Source organism: Tyto alba, unplaced genomic scaffold (assembly GCF_018691265.1).
Source record: "Tyto alba isolate M040663 unplaced genomic scaffold, T.alba_DEE_v4.0 Super-Scaffold_12, whole genome shotgun sequence".
Taxonomy (NCBI): Eukaryota; Metazoa; Chordata; class Aves; order Strigiformes; family Tytonidae; genus Tyto; species Tyto alba.
Genome location: NW_024881274.1, coordinates 1,500,931 through 1,518,480, shown reverse-complemented (window position 1 = coordinate 1,518,480; position 17,550 = coordinate 1,500,931). Strand labels below are relative to the sequence as shown.

Here is a 17,550-nt window from a genome sequence, read left to right as displayed (position 1 = left end):
GCTCCCTGCGGGTCCTTTCGGGTAGGTTGCGTTGCAGGGGGACGGATCACCCCGGGATTAGGGAGAGCTCTGCAAGGGACCTTGGAGAAACCGAAAAGCCGATGCCAACCTCGCAGCCTTCGTCAGAGCATCTCGGCACCCAGCACAACAACGGGAGACTGTGGCTTCTCCCTTGGGCAATGTGGTTATAACCTTTGGCGAGTGTGGCTAAAACCTGACAGTGGTGGATGAGGAGTGTGGAGCAGAGCTCAGCGTGAGGACTGGTCCCTAACATAAAACTAGAAAGTTAGGAGTGGGAGAGGGAGCTCAGGGACAGGCAGGAACGCTGCAGCATCTGCCCAGCTTGTGCTCCACGTCTCGGGGCAGCTCCTCTCCAAGGCTGGGTCTCCCCCGTTGCTGCCAGGGCTGGGGGGCTGGCAGCATTGCTCACGTGGTGTCCCCCATCTGCCACCCATGTTGTCATCGAAGGACCCCTTCGAGGCAGAGGAGCCGAGAGATGCGGTGGGGGGAAGCTAGAGAGGAGCTGGAGAAGTTTACAATGGAGAGAAGCGGCAGCCTGGGGCGTCAAGCGCCTCTGGGCACTGGACCCTGCTGCTTTTTTTTTGTTTTTTGAGGTCCTGGGGAGTTGGCCAAGGAGCATCTCCCCTGTGCCAGGCACGTCCCACCCCACCGCGGTGCCCTCGTGAGCCCCAGCCCCCCGGCACACGCAGTGGTGCCGGTGAGCAGGACCCTGCCTGACCCTGGGGGGCCGCAGGCCGGAGCTGGCCTGCCTTTAAGTCATGTTTTTTGCCCTCCTGACCCTGAAGGCCCTGAATAACTCAAGATTCAGAAACAGTCTGTGCATCTGGAATATTTCTGCCTCACTCGTCGCGCTGGTATCTAGACACCAGCCCAAAATAGCGCCTTGCTGAGATGCAGCTCAGTTGTGGCTGGTAGCAAATGTGCAGCTAAAATCCTGAAGGGGTGTAAGGACGTCTGCACTGCGATGGGCTCGTGGCGTTGCGGGGAGAAACGGCCCCATTTGCCCCGAGCCGTGCCCTGCCAGGGAAGGCCACTGCAGCTGTGGAGGCAGTGAGGGGGGGGGCTCCTGGCGCAGACCCCCCCGCTCAGCTGGAGGCTCCTCCGGCGCCTTTCCCACCCCACACCCCCTCCTGCGAGGCCGTCGCTGCAGGGGACAGAGCGAGGGGATGACGGTGATTGCTTTAATAAGATGGGCTTGACCCTTCCAAAACCAGGAGAGGGACCCCCCCCGCCCCCCACCCCCGGGGCTGGGTGTCCCCCCGAGGGAGGCAGCACCCCGAGGTGCTCCCGGGGGACCCCTCAGCACCGCGGGAGGGGCAGAGCCGGCAGCGCCTGCCCTTGCCCCAGCACCCTGGATGGTGGGTGCAGGCCCCGGCACTCAGCACCTCCCGGTGAGGTGCTGGATCTGGGTGTGTTTTCGTGCCACGCGCGCGGGGGGGGGGACACCAGAGCGGGTCCCCCCAGGGCCCTGCAGGGTGGGGGGCACCTCCAGCCCCCCCGCGGTTGGGGGCTCAGCACCCCCCCAAGGGTGGTTGTTGCAGTCCCTGGCTGGAAGGGGAGGGGGTCCACCCTCTGTGGGCATGGGGACACTGGGCCTCTCCTGCCGCTGCCGGGGGGGCTGGCGGCATCGCTGGTGTGGTGTCCCCCATCCCCCCACCGATTTTGTCATCAAAGGACCCTGAACGGGGCGGGGGGGACGTGCAGCAGCCCCCTCCCCAGCCCGCGCCTTTGTCCTCAGGCTCTGTCCTCGCAGCTCGGGGTTGGGGACCGCGGTGTCACTTGTGGCCCCGGAGCATCTCGGGGATGTCAGAGCATCTCCGGCGCCGTCCGGTCCAGGCGTGCGTGGGCCGGACTGGGGGAGCCCTCTCGTGGTGGCTGCGCCGAGCAAACCGCCCGGCTGTGCTGAGCCCCAGCTGAGCGTCACCCAGGCTGGTCCCAGGGGAGGATGCTCCGGCCTCGTGGATCCCTCGGGGAGTCGGAGATCCGTCCCTGAGTGGGCCAGGTTTTGCTCACCCCGCTGCAAAGCCAGGCAGGACCCTGCATGGAGCTAACCCAGCCCGAGGGAGGGGACGGGGACCTGCCCCTGTGTCCCTGCGCTGCTGGACGGGTCTCGTGTCCCGGAGGTGTGCGAGGGCCGGGTCCCCGTGCTGGGACAGCGGCTGGTGCACGGGGTGGGACAGGGCTGGAGCAGTGTCCTTGCACTGGGATGGGCGCAGGACGGAGCGTCTGCGGGGTGGGACGGGGAGCAGCCAGTGTCCCCGCGGCACGGCAGGGTCCCCAGCCGGGCACAAGCTCGGAGGGAGGGAGGGAGCTCGGTGGCACTCACCGTGTGCCGTCATCTCCACACGATGGGACCCCCAACGCAGACATGGGGGTCGGGACGGTCCCAAACCCTTGGGGATGGCCCAGGGTGGGGCGCGGGGCGGACACCGGTGGGATGAAGTGGGGACCAGGGATCGGAACATCCTCACGGATGAAATCTGGGGAGGCTCGTGCCTCCCTGCCACCGCACCTCCCACCCCCCCGGGCGCCGGTGAAAAGCAGGAACCGCCCCCCCCGCTCCATCATTTTCCAAATCTTTATTGTAAATAAATTTCTGCGGCATTGCAGGAGGCTTCCCAGGGGCCGGAGCCGGGGCCGAGCGAGGAGCACACGGCATCTCCGGCAGCGGCAGCGGCAGCTCCCTGGCGCGTGCAAAGCGGGAGCGCGAGGCAAGGCGCAGGGGTTTTGGGGGGGGGGGGGGGGGGGGGGGGGGCAACGGTCCCACCCCCCACGACCCCAGGGCCCCCATCCCGGCTGCGGGCGGTAGCGCGGAGCGAGGCGGTGGGTGCGGGATGGCGCTGGGGTTCGGGGCGGGGGGTTTGCTGCCGCCCCGGTGTGCTTGTCCCCGGCCACGTGCTGGGATGGGGCTCAGCCTGCTGGGGGTGGGGGGGGGGGGGGGGCTGGGGGGGCTGTTTTGCTCTCTTGGCTCTGGAAGCACCGGGTGCACCCCCCATCCCGGCCATGGGCCCTCCCTGGCGCGTCCATGGCAGCACCAGCGGCACCACTTGACCTTACAGCGTTAAAATCATTAAGAAAAAAACCCCAATATTTATATATATATATATATTAATGTCCCCAAACCCAATGACAAAGGTGGCTTCTCGCTCTGAAACAGAGGCATTCCCTCACCTTGGGGACCACCCCGGTGCTGTGGCCGTGACAGCTGTGGGGACATCGTGGTGACAGGGATAGAGGCGGGGGGGGTTGGTCTAGACCCCCACCGTGTGCCCGTGGTGGCCCCAGGCCCCATCAGCCTGTCACCGATACATCAGGCCACCACCAAAGCCAAGCCTGGGGACATCCAGCCACCCCCCTGTCCCACTGTCACCTCCCAGCATGCTGGCACAGCCGTGCCCCGTCCCCTGTCTGGTGCCACCACCGCCAAGGCGCCCATGGGTGCTGCGGGTGCCCAGCTGGGCTGTCACACAACGCTGGGGGCCACCGTGTGCCTCGGCCTGGGGACACCCTGGGTCACCCTCTGCCTCCGTGGCGGGCGGGGACACTGGGCAAGGGAGGACACAGAGGGGACACCCCCACCCCACCATGGGCATGGGGGTGTCGTCCCCCTTTGCCCCCCTGCTGAGTGTCCCCACACATACCCACAGGTTGAGTGTCACCAGGGGTGGGGGGGGTGTGCGTGTTGTGTGTGTGTCCCCATGCTAAGTGTCACCAGTGGTTGAGGGGACCAGCGTGGGGGCCCCCAGTGCTCTGTGGTGCCGTGGGGTGGGTGGCCCTGTGGAGCCCCCCCATGCAAGGTGACATCTGCCACATGCCGTGGGGACGGGGGTGACATGTCCCACCAGCCCGGGGCTCACCCTGTACCCCAGCACCCCCCGGGTGGGAGCTGCTGCCACTGCCCCCCCCCAGTGCCACCAGTTTGGGGTTCACCTGCCTGAGCTGGGGAAGCGGCGGGGGGGACAGTCCTTGCCCCACCCCTGGGGACATCGGGGGCCCATGGCTGGATGGGTGCAGCCATGACATTTGGGGGCAGGATAGAGTTTGGGGGGGACACACACCCACCCCCCACATGGGGGGCTGCAGAGCTGCTTTTTTGGAGGGGGGCACATCTGGGGGTGCAGCTCTGGCCCCCATGGACCCCATCCCAGACCTGTCATCTGGGGGGGGGGGGACACGACACATGACTCCCAGGCCCTGCACTGGGCGGGGGTGCTGGCCTGGGACTGGGGTACACTGGCCTCATCCTGGGGTACACTGGCCTGCCCTTTGGGGGACCCAGGCCCCGAAGCTGGAAGATGCTGATGGAGGGGGGATGCAGGGCTGGGGGGGGGGCGGTCCCTGCTCGCCCCATCGGGTACATTCATCCCGGTGCTGGGAGTGCCGCCAGCCCCGCGGCGGGGGCCGGGGGGGCCCGTACATTCGTGGTGGGGGGGGGGGGGTCAGGGAGGGGGGTTAGGTCCCGGGTGCCCCCCCCCACCCCCTGCTCTCCTCCTTGGCCGGACTCTCGGCAGCGGCGCCCCATTTAATTGCTGTTAATGAGGTGCTGGGAGAGGGGGGGGAGGAGGTGGGACAGAGCGGCCCCACTCAGGCCCCCCCGGACCTGCAACACAGAAGTGGGGTGCGTTTAGTGTTGGGGCTGTGACATGGGGGGGACACATGGGGGCGGGGGGACACACTGAGCTGAAAAGAGCCAGCACCGGGGGTGGGGGGGGCTGCTGCCAGGCCCACCCCCCCCCACCAACTGCCATCTCTTTTCAGTTGGGGGGGGGGGGGGGCACAGAGATGGAGACAGCACGGCCGGACACACAGCGACACGGACAGACGGGCTCCCACGCCGTCAGGCTGCTGGACGGTGACGGTGACAGTGACGGTGACGAGGAGGAGACGGGGGGGGGGGGACACACACGGTTACACTCCCTGCTGCGCCGGGTCGTACCTTCCTCGGCGGATGTTCCTTGGGGGGGGGGCGGTGGGGGGAGAGGAGAGGAGTGTTAGTGCCACCCCCGTGTCCCTGCTGTCCCCCCCCCACCCCCCCCCCCGCTGTGATGTCCCCGCTCCCCCAGTGTCCCTGGTCCCACAGGCAGCAGACATGTCCCAGTGCCAGGCAGGAGCACACGCGCGGGGGGCACCAACACAGCCCCCACCCCGGCACCCCATGCTTGGGGACAGACACGGCCAGGACTGAGCAAGGGGTCAGGGTGACAGTGAAGCCCCAGTGCCACATGCAGGGGCTGGGACAAGGGACCAGGCAGGGGACGAGGGGACCAGGCAGGGGATGAGGGGACCAGGCATCGCCAGCCCCCCAGGGGCCACACTGCGGGTGATGCCCCCCGAGCTGGGGAGGGATGGCAGGGTCCCCCCCACGGGTGCCCGGAGTGTCCCCAGGAGGGCAGAGGCCTGGCCCTGGCGCGGTGACAGTGGCCAGTGACGTGCTGGCAGCGGAAGGGGACGAGCCATGCGGCGGCTGCTTACTTAAATCCCCAGCCTGTCCCCCTAGGACGATGGCAGCCACCAGCACGGCCCCCGCGATGGAGCCGATAATGATATTGGTGCCACTGGGACCTGTGACAGAGGGGACAGGGAGGAGGGGACAGGGACACAGGTCAGTGGGAGGACACGTGGGGACACAGCCCCAGGGCAGCCCCAGCACTGTGGGGACCTGGGACACACACACACACACAAGACCCAGCTGTGCCCAGCGGAGGGGATGGTGGCACTGGGCCCCCTGGGGGGGCTGGGGACAGCAGGGACATGGGGGGGCCCGTCCTGTCCCCCCCCCCCCCCCCCAGCCCCGCGGGGCGCACGGACCCTTGTATCGCTCCGTCTCCCCCGTCGGCTTCGGCTCGGGGATGGGGTCGTAGACGCTGCAGTCCTTCCCCGTCCACTCGGCCCGGCAGATGCACTTGCCCTCGTTGCTGCAAACCTGCGGGGGGGTTGGGGAACGGCGTCACCCCCCCCCCAACACTGCCGCGACCCCCCCCCCCCCCCGCCAACCTCGGGTCCCCCTTGCCCCTCACCCCGTGGTCAAAGCAGATCTTCCCGTCCCAGCTGCCGGGGCAGGAGCTGAAGTTAAAGGCCGTGGCTGGAAGGCATTTGCGGTCGAGACACAGCATGCCGGGCCCGCAGGGCGTCCCGTCCTCCACGTAGCTCAGGTCCGAGCCGTCCACCAGCTGCACGTGGCCTCCCCTGCGCCGGGGCGGCAAAGAGCGGGTGACACCGGGACCACCCCCCGGGGACATCCCTGGCCCCCCCCCCCCCCCCCCCCCAGGGCAGGGGGCACCCACCTGCAGTCCACGTAGCGGTTTTGGTGGAAGAAGGTGGTGGCGGCGATCTCGCCGCTGAGCTCGCCCAGCCGGGGTGCGCCCGAGATGTTGGCGCAGAGGAGGAAGCCGCAGAGGACGTCCCTGCGAGGCACCCGTGGCATCACCGGGGCGGGCGGGCGGCACCCGGGGGGGGGGACGGGGACGGGAGGGGGACACGGGGCTCACTCACTGCTTGTTGCACTGCAGCCAGCCCAGGCCCTCGCGCCCGCAGTTGCCCCTCTCCGTCCCCTCCACATTGAGCTTCTCATAGCAGAAACGCTCGGCCGAGCCTGGGAGGAAAACGGGTGTCACCCGCTCGTCCCCTCCTGTCCCCCCCAACCCCCCCCCCCCCCCCCGAGGCAAAGCCACCCCAGGGCCGGCACTTACCGCGGCCCCACAGCACGTTGCACTGCCGGTCTCTGGTTTTGCAGCGCCCGCCGTAGCATCGTCCCTGGGGAGCGGGGAGAGGGGTCACGGGGATGGGCTTGCACGTGCGTGGCCACGGGGGGGTGGTGCAAGGCCAATGCCCCCCCCCCCCCCAACCCCCCCCGTGTGTGTGCTCAGCCCCAGGAGCACCGTCCCGGCTGCGGGGACAGGTCCACGGGGACCGGGGGTACCACGTCCCCACAACCACGGGGCGAAGTTTGGCACAAGGGGCTTCACCCACGCGTGCACGTGGAAGGATTGCCCGGACCATCGCTGCGGGCGCCTGCGCGCCAGGAAGCGGCACAGGGACGGGCAAAATTATGGGGTGCAGTGGTCGCAGCCGCCCGCGCACGCTGGGAGGGGGTGTGGCACAGGGACCGCAGCCCGGCTGGCCCAGGGAAGGGCTGCACGGCGCAGGGCCGCTGCCGACCTGGTGCTCGGGGACCCAGCTCACCCCAAATCCCAGCCCCTGCGTGTGGCCCAGCTGTGGGCACAGCCAAGCACAGGGACGCTGGAGCCCATGGGGACGTGCTGGAGTCCAAGGGATGTGTCTGACCCCGTGGAACGTGCCCGAGCCCCACGGGAATGTGCCTGAGCTCCCGGGATGTGCCCGAGATCCACAGTGAGGTACCCGAGCCCATGGGAATGTGCCGGAGCCCACGGGGCCATGCCTGAGCCCCACGGGACGTGTCCAAGCCCCGCAGGGATGTGCCGGAGCCCCACGGCCGCGTCCCACCACGCCGGGCTGGACTCACCTGCTCATTTTCGCAGAAGTAGCCGTCCAGCTTGTGGAGGTTGGGGGGACACTGGGGGGGGACACGGAGAAGAGGACAGATGATGCCACGTGGCCCTGCAATGTGTGTGCCCCCCCTCGCACCCCCCCCCCCAAGCCTGGCTCACCTGGCTGGAGTCCCCGGTGCAGCTCTCGGGGATGTCACACTCGTTCACGGCCTCCCGGCAGGACACGCCGCGCGGCTCGTACTGCGTGGGGGGAGGAAGCCGCCGCATCAGGCACTGGTGGCACCGGGACCCCCGGCGCTCACCGGCTCCAGCGCCGCCCCCCCCTGCCCCCCCCTCCCCCCCCCCCCCCGGGCCCCGCACCTTGCAGCCTTTGCAGCACAGCCCGTCGCTGCACATGGCGTCGTGGGTCAGCGTGCACTTCTTGCAGCAGTTGCCCCCGCTCCTCGCGCACTCCTGCCAGGACAGCCCCCCCCTGTCAGCCCCCCCCCCCCGGCGATGCCGGCAGCCGCGGCCGGCGCACCCCGGGCCCCGCTCACCGCCAGCGAGCCGCAGTCGCACTCCTCGCCCGCCTCCACGAAGCCGTTGCCGCACTCCGGAGGGTCCAAGAGCTGCCGGGATTGAGGGGAGGGGGATCAAGAGATGCTGGGGGGGGGGGGGGGAGGGGGCCCTGCGCTGCCGCGAGTCCCCCAAAAAGGGGCATCATGTCCCCAGGGGACGGCAGGACCCCCAAACCACTTTCCACGAAGTGCAAGGGTCCGGCTCTGTCCCCCCCTGGGGACGCCGGGTTCAACGCTGGCACGGTGACCTTGGACGTGGCAGGGGCTGGGGGCGGGGGACCGCAAGTCCCAAGGGACCCTCTGAGCCACCCCCAGGGCATTGCTCCCCCCTCCTGATGGCTGCCACAGGGTCAGGGGGCCGGGGGGGGGGGGGCCGTTACCTTCAGGGGTTTGTTGAAGAGGCAGCTGCCGCCGCCGTCCTGCAGGAACTGGTTGTACTCGTCGATGCTGCAGCGGGAGAACTTCCGCGGGAGGTAGTACCTGCAGGGTGGGGGCCACTGTCACCCCCCCCCACCCTCCCCGCACCACCTGGGTGGCATCGCCAGGAGCAGCTGGTCACCCAAAATGGGGCAGGACCCTCAGCGATGCCCTTGCCGCGAGGGGGACGGTGGCAGTGCCACCTGAGTGGGCACCCACCCTGTGTCCTCCATGATGCAGCCCAGCCACGAGTCCGGACACCGGCAGTCCCCTGGGAGGAGGAGAAACGGGCTGGGGGGTGCCGACTGTCCCCGCTGCCGGCTTGGTGGCACCGCAGTGTCGTGTGTGTCCCCCCCCCGCTGTCCCCCTCCCACTGACGGGGGGGGGTTGGTGGGTACCTGCGGCCGCGCGGTGCTTGTTCCACATCATGCCCACGTTCTGCCCCAGCGTCTGCGCCAGCGTCACCGCCATGGCCGCCACGTTGCCGTACTGCGCAGGGGGGGACGGGGGGGAGTCACCGGAGGGGACCCCCCTCCCGACCCCCCCATATCCCCACCCTGCTCTCACGGGGGGTCTCGCTGCACCTACCTCGTTGACACCCCCGGCGCGGGCCGGCGAGCAGATGCCCCCCACGAAGGCAGTGCCGCTGCGGCTGCTCTGAAACGTCCGACCCCTGCGAGGAAGAGGATGGTGGGGACGGGGAGGACAGTGGCTCCCAGCCCCGGGGAGGTGACACGGCCACGGCGCTCACGAGAAGAGGTGGACGGTGTCGCTCTGCTCCGCCAGCCCCTCGCGCCGGTACTTCACAAACTCGTTCAGGGTCTCCAGGGAGTCCTCCCCCATCCGGATCCGGTCCTCCGCGGCCCACGTCTCCATGGCCACCAGCACGATGCGGGTGTTGAGCTGCTCCTTGTAGATCTGTGGGGATGAGGGGACAGTGGTGGGGATGAAGGCCCTCCCTGGGACAAACCCCCCCACAGACAAACCCATCAGGTGTCCGGGACAAACCCTCTGGGGACAATCCCACCCGGGGACAACCCTTGCAGGGACAAACTCCCTGGAGACAAATCCCCCAGGAGCTGAGCACCCCAGGGACAAAACACCAGTGGGACAAACCCACCGGGTGCTGCAGATGAAACCCCTGGGGACAAATCCATCAGGTGCTGAGGAAAAAAAACCTCAGTGGGCCAAACCCCTTGGGGCCAAACCCCCCAAGGGACCAACCCAGACACCGAGGACCAACCCTCCCCCAGGGTAGAACCCCCAGGGACCATCCCAGCAGGTGTCAGGGACAAACTCCCTGGGGACAAACCCCTGGGGAAAGTCCACTCAAGGACAACCCCCCAGTGGGACAAACCCCTGAAGGACAATCCCCGCAGGGACAAACCCACCAGGTGCTGGAGACAAACTCCTTGGGGACAACCCCCTCCGGGGACAAACCCCCATCCAGGGACAAGCCCACCAGGGACCAATCCCCTGGGAATGAGCTCCCCCAGGAGACAAACTGACCAGGGATAAACCCACCAGGCACTGGGGAACATCCCCCCCGCTCCAGGGATAAGCCCACTGGGGGACAACCCCCCTGGGAATGAACTCCCAAGAGACAAACCCGCCAGGTGCCAGGGACAAGCCCCCCCCCCCCAGGGACAAGCCCTCTCTCACCATGTCAGCCAGGTTGACCACGGACTTGGCGAAGTTGCTGGTGAGAACCACGGACTTGCGGAGCTGCAGGAACTGGGGGGGCACCAAGGGCCAGGTTGGGCTGGGGGGGGGGCCACCCTGGCTCCCCACCCCACCGGCCCCGGGACCCCCCGCACTTACCAGCTGGTGGTCGTTCACCACTGCCAGCTCGATGTACTTGGTCTCGCTGTGAACCGTGTGCTGGGCTCGGCGTACCTGCCAGCGGCAGCCCACGGCTGAGCCGGCCCCGGCAGGATCCGCTCGCCGAGCCCCAGCAAAGGAGCTTTCCCACCCGCTTTGTGGGGGATATTTGGGCTGCATGGAGCGTGGGGAGGGGGGGGGAAGCCGCCTGGGTGGGCTGGGGGCAGATCCCCTCCAGTACTGCCAGGGTGTCCCCAGGGCATCCCCGAGCCCACGCAGGAGCAGCACCCTGCAAGCACATCCCCAGCACCCACGAACCGGCGCGGCTGTACCCGCGGCAGAGCCGTGCCGTGGGCGAGTGGCCCCTCCAGCGAGGCTGAGCTGGCAGCCGGAGGCCAGCCAGCGTCAAGCGTCCTCGTCCCCTGTCCCCTGTCCCCCCACTGTCCCTGCTAACCTGCCGCCGCCGCCGCAGCTTTGGTAATCCGCCCGCGACGCGCTGGTTCAGCGCAGGGAAGAGGCAGCCTGGAGGGAAGGGACAGAGCTGGCGGGGCACAGGACTCCAGGGCCACGGGGGCCACTGTCACCGGTCCTGGGGGGTGAGCACCAGCTCTGTGTGAAGGCTCACCCAGTCGGGCGCAGCTGGGGACACGCTGGATGACGTGTGGTCGAAGGCCCTGCCATGGGGAGAGGAGTGTCACGGCCACACAGGGATGTGCCAGCGTGGAGGGGGGGGCGGGGCTGCCACATCCCTGTGTCCCCAGGACTGTCCCCAAGCCACAGCCAGGCCCGTAACGCTGAAGTGGGGAAACTGAGGCCGGCACGCAGACAGGTCCTGGTGCCACCACTCACCTGCCCGTGCTCAGCGCCCACCTGGGGCTCGATCAGGTAGGTGGCTCGGCCGTCTGAGAAGACCCCGCTGCAAAGAGGTGGGGGTGACAGGGTGCAGAGGGGTGCAGCCCCCGCCCTGCACCCCCTTTCAGCCCACCCAGCAGCGGGGGGGTACTCACCGCAGGCCCTGGCAGCTGGAGAGAGCCACGAAGGAGCGGGGCTGCCCCCGGATCCGGCCCTGGTAGTAGCAGTGCTCCCCCGCGCCCTGCCAGGGCAGGGAGAGGCGGCTGAGCCGGTCAGACCCTGCCCTGCCCCGGGGTCCCATCCTGGCCCCAGGAGCCTGCACCCCCCGGCTGGTGGCTCTGGGGTTCTTTGTCTGTCACTCTCGGGGCGCGCCTGGCACCCACGGCACGGGGTCAGTGCCCACCGCTGCCCCGGGCAAGGCTGGCAGAACGTGCCAAAGCACCCTGGGGATCCCCCATCAGCAGCACCCATGTGAGGTGCATCCCCCCTGTCACCCACTGGGGCAGCGCCCTGATGCATGGGCTGGGCACCCCAGGGGCCGGGGGGCACCCCAAGAGCACCCAGGCAGGGATGCTGAGCAGCTGGTGGCCACGCCTGGACTTCTGCTGGATTTATAAATCTGCCACCATGACCTAGAGCTGGCACAGCATGGCATGTCACCACGTGGCACAGCGTGGCACTGCGTGGCACGGCATGGCACCATGTGGCACGGCGTGGCACCGCGTGGCACCACGTGGCACGCAGCTTACCGTGCTGTGGCTGCCGTTGCTGCTCGTGCCAACGTGCCGCTCCACGTAGTGGGATGCGAGGAGGTGGCTGCCGGGAGCAGGCGGGGGGGTGAGAGGCCGCGGCGGTGGGGAGGAAGAGGAAGAAGAGGAGGAGGAGGGACACGGCAGCAGCCGTGGCCCTGCTGGCATCACCCTCATCGTCCACCCACCCATGCACGTGGCATCACCCCAGCACGGGATCCCCCCGCTTTGGAGGGTGCTGGCACCCCATGGGCCCCTCACCCTCCCATACCCCGCCCCGCTCAGCCCCGGTACCGGAGCTGGGGCGGCTCCACACAACCCACCCCCTCTCCCCAAGGCCCCCCGGCTTCTCTGCCCCCTCCCTCCTGCCCGGGGGCAGTGGCAGCCCCACGGCGGGTGCCCCCGTCCCACCGGGACCCCCGGGTCCGCTCACTGGTTCAGCTGGAGGTCGAGGGTGAAGGCCGAGCCGAAGGCGCGCACCACGAAGCTCACCCGTGCCAGGTGCAGCCCCTGCGAGAGAGCCGGAGCCGTCAGCTCCCCCGCACTGTCCCCCCCAAAGAAAATTAAAAATTAACTAATAAAAAAAAACCAAACCCAACCCGCTTCTATTTTAACCCCCAAAAATTCAGCGTAAAGGAAAATGCTGGGCTTTTTCCTCCCCAGATCATCACTCCTGCAGTACCAGGAGGGCCCCTGCATCCCGTCGCCCACCTCCTCAGGAGCCGTATGTGGGTGGGGGTTGCTGGAGCATCACCCCCGCCCCGCGGCAGTGCCGAGCCGGCGTTTCACCCGCCCTGCGGCGCCCGTCGCTCCTGACCTAATTCTTGCCGGCGGCAGCGGGAGCCGCGCTCTGTGGCGCCTGCCCGAGACCTGGCAAACTCACTGCACAGGTGAGGGTCCATCACCACCAGCACATCCCTCAGGCGCCCCCAGGGCTTCGCACCAGGGGGGAAACAGCGGCCAGGAAAAGCCAAACCTTTTCTGGTGTGCCCCGTCCCCTCCCCGCTGAGACCCCGGGCAAAATTTGGGATGGTGGCATGGGGATGAGGACCCGTGTGCCCCCGCGCAGCACCCCGGGGAGGGGACAGCCCAGGCCAAGAGCACGTCCACCGGGTCAGGCAGCGCAGCCAGGAGAGCTTCACCGGTGCCACCCCCAGGACCCAACCCCAAATTCCCCGGGGACCTGCAGACGCTCCATCCCCTCGTGATGCCCTGGCTTAACACCTCCCTAAAATCTCACCAGCGCCGGCCAGGCCGCCCCCCGGCATTTCCCGGCGTCCGGTGGTTTTACTTAACGCTGGGTTTTAAATCACCTTCGCGGCGACTGCAGCTCGTTATTTTGCCTTTCATCCGGTGAGGATGGGGGGGATCGATGCGCGCCGGCCTCCGCAGCCGCCACCGCCTCGTTGAAAGCATCAACCCCCACCTCACGCCGGATGGGACGCGTGTGCCGGCGCCCCGAAACGCCGGGAAAACCGGCCGCCAGCCCTGGGGTGAAGGTCACTGGCCGGCGCGGGTGCACCGAGCCCGGCGGGGGATGAGCAGCTGCAGTTTGGGGTTTGGCACCAGGTGGGCTGTGCGGGGCCGGGCTCCATCCCCCCGGCACCGGAGCCGTGAGCCCATCCAGGCCACAGGAGCCCTGCCTGCTGCCTCCCGCTCCCATTTCATCTCTCCCGACGCCCCTGCGCGCACCGCCCCTACCCAGATTTAATGGGATTTCGCGGCACACGTCAGTGCCCCGCCGGGGGGGCGGCAGTGGGATGGTACCCGGGGGGATGGAGGCCCCGGTTTGGGATGCCGGTGGCCACGCACACGGCCCGTGGCAGGGCGGGCGATGGCAGTTGCCTGGGCACCTGCCAACCCACCCAGGGACCCCAGAAATAGAGAGGATGGGGGGGGTGGGGGTTGCGGTTCACTTACGGGGCCTCCTCCTCCTCCAGGCTCATTCCTGACCCTGGTATCCAGCTGATGCTTCTGGACTTCTCCCCCCGAGCTCTGCCCCACCAACCTGCTGGGGTGGGTGATTTGGGAAACGACCCGCCCGTCCTGCCATCCGGCCCGGGGGAGCCTCCGCGGCAGCGAGCCGGCCTGCGCGGGACCTGCGGGCGAGGGGAGCCAGTGGCCACGGCCCAGGGAGGGCTGGGGCGCGGGGGGCGAGGAGGGGTGGGGATGGGGACGTGCTCTGGGGGGGGACCCAAGTGTGGTGGTGTATCCCAAAAGGGACATCTGTGTCCCAGATAGGATGCGCAGGGGACACGGAGGGTGGGTATGGGGACATGTCCCCGGGTGGAGAGCTGGGGGACACGGGGGGGGGGGACACCCAGGTACGGTGGTGTGTCCAGGAGGGAGCACCCAGGAAGCACAGGCTGGGGGGTGCCCAGAGGATGTGGGGGACCAGTATGGGGACACATCAAGGAAGGGAAGCTTCGGGGACCTGAGATACAGTGGCACATCCTGGAGGGGACACCCAGGGGACAAGGGTGGCTGGGAAAGCGATGCAGCCCAGAGGGGGGACCCAGGGGATGTGGGGGGACTCAGGAACGCCATTGCACCTGGAGAAGGAGGGGGACTGGGCACAGCAGCACATCCTGGAGGGGACATCCAGGGGACAGGGAGGGCTGGGATGGGGACACCTCGTGAGGGGACAGCCAGGGGATATGGGGGGTCAGTACGGGGACACATCCCAATGGGAGATGGAGGGTTGGTGTGGGGACACCCAGGGGACAGGAGGACGGGTGTGAGGACACCTCGGGAGGGGACACCCAGGGGACACCAGAGGGCTGCTACGGGGACACCTCCCAAGGGGACATGGAGGGCCGCTATGGCGGGGGGGGGACACGACGACACACACGACACAACACCCAGGGGACAGGGAAACCGATAATGGGGACACATCCCAGAGGGGACATGAGGGGCCGCTATGGGGACACCTCCGGAGGGGACACCCAGGGGACACGGGGGTGACAGCTGTGGGGACACCTCCCGGAGGGGACGCGGAGGGCTGGCGTGGGGCCACGTCCCGCGGGGACACCGAGGGGACAGGGGCGCGGGGCCGGTGGCTGCGGGGGTGTGGGGGGCGCGGGCCCGGCCCCTCCCGGGGCGCTGCGGGGCGGCGCTGCGGAAAAAATGTGTCGATGCAGCGAAAAACCCGCAGCGGCGGCGGGGGGAGCGGGGAAGGGGGTTGGGGGGGGAACGGGGAGCGGGGCCGGGCACGGGACCTACCTGCCCGCGGGGTGAGCGAGAGGAGCGCGGCGAGCAGCCAGCCCCGCAGCGGGCTCATGGCTCCCTCATAATCCGAGCGCGGCCGCGCCGGGCCCGCGGAGCCGGGGACCGTGGGGACCGTGGGGCCCGCGGGGCCCGTCCCGTCCCGCCCGTTCCCCCCCCCCCCCCCCCCCAACGCCCCGGGCCGGGCCGGGAGCGCCGCCCCCGCCCCCTGCACGCGCGCACGGCCCCGGGCCCGCCGCCACCGGCACCGGCGCCGGCAGCGGCAGCGCCCGCCCCGCCCCGCCCCCCCCCCCCCGCCCTCCCTCCCCACCCCCCCGGTTCCCCCCCCCGTTCCCCCACCCCCCCCCCCCCCCCCCCCCTCCCCGCCTGCCGCAGCGCCGTGGCACCCCCGCGGCATTGCAGCAGCGGAGCCCCCGGCCGCCTGCACCCCCCGACCGGCACCGGCGCGCCCCCCGCCCAGCCCAGCCCCGCAGCTGGGATTGGAGTGGACCAGCCAGTACCAGACCCCCCCCCCCCAGCCAGTACAGGACCACCAGTACTGGATCTAGTCAATACTGCCCCCCCCCCCCCCCCCCCCCCCCCCCCCAGGACTGGACTCTCCAGGCGGTACCAGACTCCCCTCCAACCAGCACTGCCCCCACAGCCCGTTCAGGACACACCCCCCCCCCCCCCCCCCCCCAGTATCAGCCCCCTCAGCCGGTAACAAACCCTCCCACACCAGTACTGGGCTCCCCAGGCCCGCACAGGACCCTGCTCCCCCCATAGCCAGTACTGGGCCCCCAGCTGGGACCGAAGCCCCCCGAGCGCATCCCCCACCCCAGCTGTAACCAGACCCCCAGCTGGGACTGGGTCCCTAACTGGCCCCTGGCTAGCACCAGAGCCCCCACCCCTCCCAGGGCGCCCAGCCAGCACCACAGCCCCTCCAGCCAGTACTGGAGCTCCCAACTGGAACCAGGCCCCCAACTGGTACTGAGTCCCCAACCACTGCCAGGACCCCCAGCCATTATCAGAGCCCCCCCAAACAGTACCAAGCCCCCCCACCCCCCAAGCTGGTCCTTGCTCCCTGCCTGGTGCTGGGTCCCCAGCTGGTGCCAGTGTTGGCTGGGGAACCCCAACTCTGGATGGAGCCGGGGTCCTGGGGCAGGGTGCTGGCACGCACGGCACTTGGGGAAGCAGCTCAATCCTGAACTGGCACGGGTGGGTGGGTGCTGTCACTCAGGGGGTGCTGTGGGGTCCCCACCCACAGCCAGGTTTAACCCTCAGGAAGTACCAGAAACAAGGCCCCCGCCTTGGGTTGCCCCGATTTTGGGGGATGCTGCAAGGCCACATTCCCCAGTTGGGGATAATGGAACAATTCTGGGGGGAGGGAAGCCCCAGTAAACTCCTGTTCATTGCAGCTGTGGGGTGGAAGGGGGGTACAGCATTGTGTGAGGGTGACGCTGAGCCCCCCAGGGGATGGAGGGGCCGTCCTGAGGGGCACAGGGGGGGGCTCTGAGCCCCAAGGTGATGGACGGTCCGACCAGCATGGGGGGGCCAGAGGTGGGACAGCTGACCCCCGTGGGGCTGCTCAGGACCGTAGCCAGGCTGGTGCTGGGTGTCCCCACGGGTGGTGACAGGCAGCCCCTGCCCGCGTCTGATGGGGGGGCCAGGGGCAGCCAGCACCCAGGGGGGCTCCCCACATCACCCCACCTCCCGCTCCCACCACCTCCCACACCCACAGTGAACCCAGGGGAAGGATTCCCTGCTCATGCCAGCACCCAACCGCTCCCACGGGGCGACAGGGAGCCCATGCCAGTGTGTCTCCCCCTCCGGGTGGATCCCCTCTTTTCCCAGTGCCTTCCTCTGTCCCCCCTGCACTCGGTCCTTTCTCCCCCCAGGACTCACACGCCCACTGGTGACAAAAGCCTTTGGGTACCCAGTTGCAGCTCAAAGCCAGCCCTGGAAGTACCGGGCTTGACTTGGTGGGAAGTTTGCTGAGTATGTGAAGCGGTGAGTCACGGCGGGGTGCAATGGGCCCCCTCCCCGCCTGTGCCAAAAACCACCTTGACGCCCTCGTTAACAGCAGCCACTTTGCTTCTCATCACTCCTGTGCAAAAGTGTGTGTGTGTGGGGGGGGGGGGGGGCAGAAGCATTTAGAGGTGGCAGGGACATGTCTGAAGTTGGGGAGCAGGGAGGGGGGTCAGCCCCTCTCCTTTCCCTGAGCTCTGCCGCTCACCTCGTTCTCATCAACGCTTTGCAGAGCCTTAACGAACCGAAACCTGCAGCAGCTCGGGGATGGGAGGAGGGGGGCGTGCAGGTTCATCTGAGCCTGGTTTTAGCTGAGAGGAGCTGCTGTGCGGTCACGCTGAGGTTGGGGGGCTCACATCCACCCCCACAGCACCCCCACCCCCCGTGCACGGGGGCTGGCACGCACGCGTGCAGGGAAGAGTCTCCCACGCT

General features: G+C 68.8%; 1 protein-coding gene across 1 annotated transcript; it reads right to left on the bottom strand.

Annotated features, from left to right (window-relative positions):
- Nucleotides 1–2,585: 2,585 nt before the first annotated feature.
- ADAM11 (ADAM metallopeptidase domain 11) lies at nucleotides 2,586–15,284 on the bottom strand. Its single transcript, XM_042787040.1, is given in 28 exon segments — nucleotides 2,586–4,621; nucleotides 4,958–4,975; nucleotides 5,494–5,509; nucleotides 5,512–5,583; nucleotides 5,830–5,944; nucleotides 6,039–6,207; nucleotides 6,306–6,425; nucleotides 6,514–6,613; nucleotides 6,711–6,774; nucleotides 7,505–7,555; nucleotides 7,650–7,730; nucleotides 7,851–7,943; nucleotides 8,027–8,098; nucleotides 8,428–8,527; nucleotides 8,684–8,735; nucleotides 8,863–8,953; nucleotides 9,053–9,137; nucleotides 9,216–9,382; nucleotides 10,127–10,198; nucleotides 10,286–10,360; nucleotides 10,740–10,807; nucleotides 10,911–10,959; nucleotides 11,135–11,201; nucleotides 11,293–11,378; nucleotides 11,887–11,953; nucleotides 12,320–12,396; nucleotides 13,807–13,985; nucleotides 15,109–15,284. Coding segments are annotated over 28 exon segments (2,280 nt in total). The 5' UTR covers nucleotides 15,167–15,284; the 3' UTR covers nucleotides 2,586–4,605.
- Nucleotides 15,285–17,550: the final 2,266 nt, after the last annotated feature.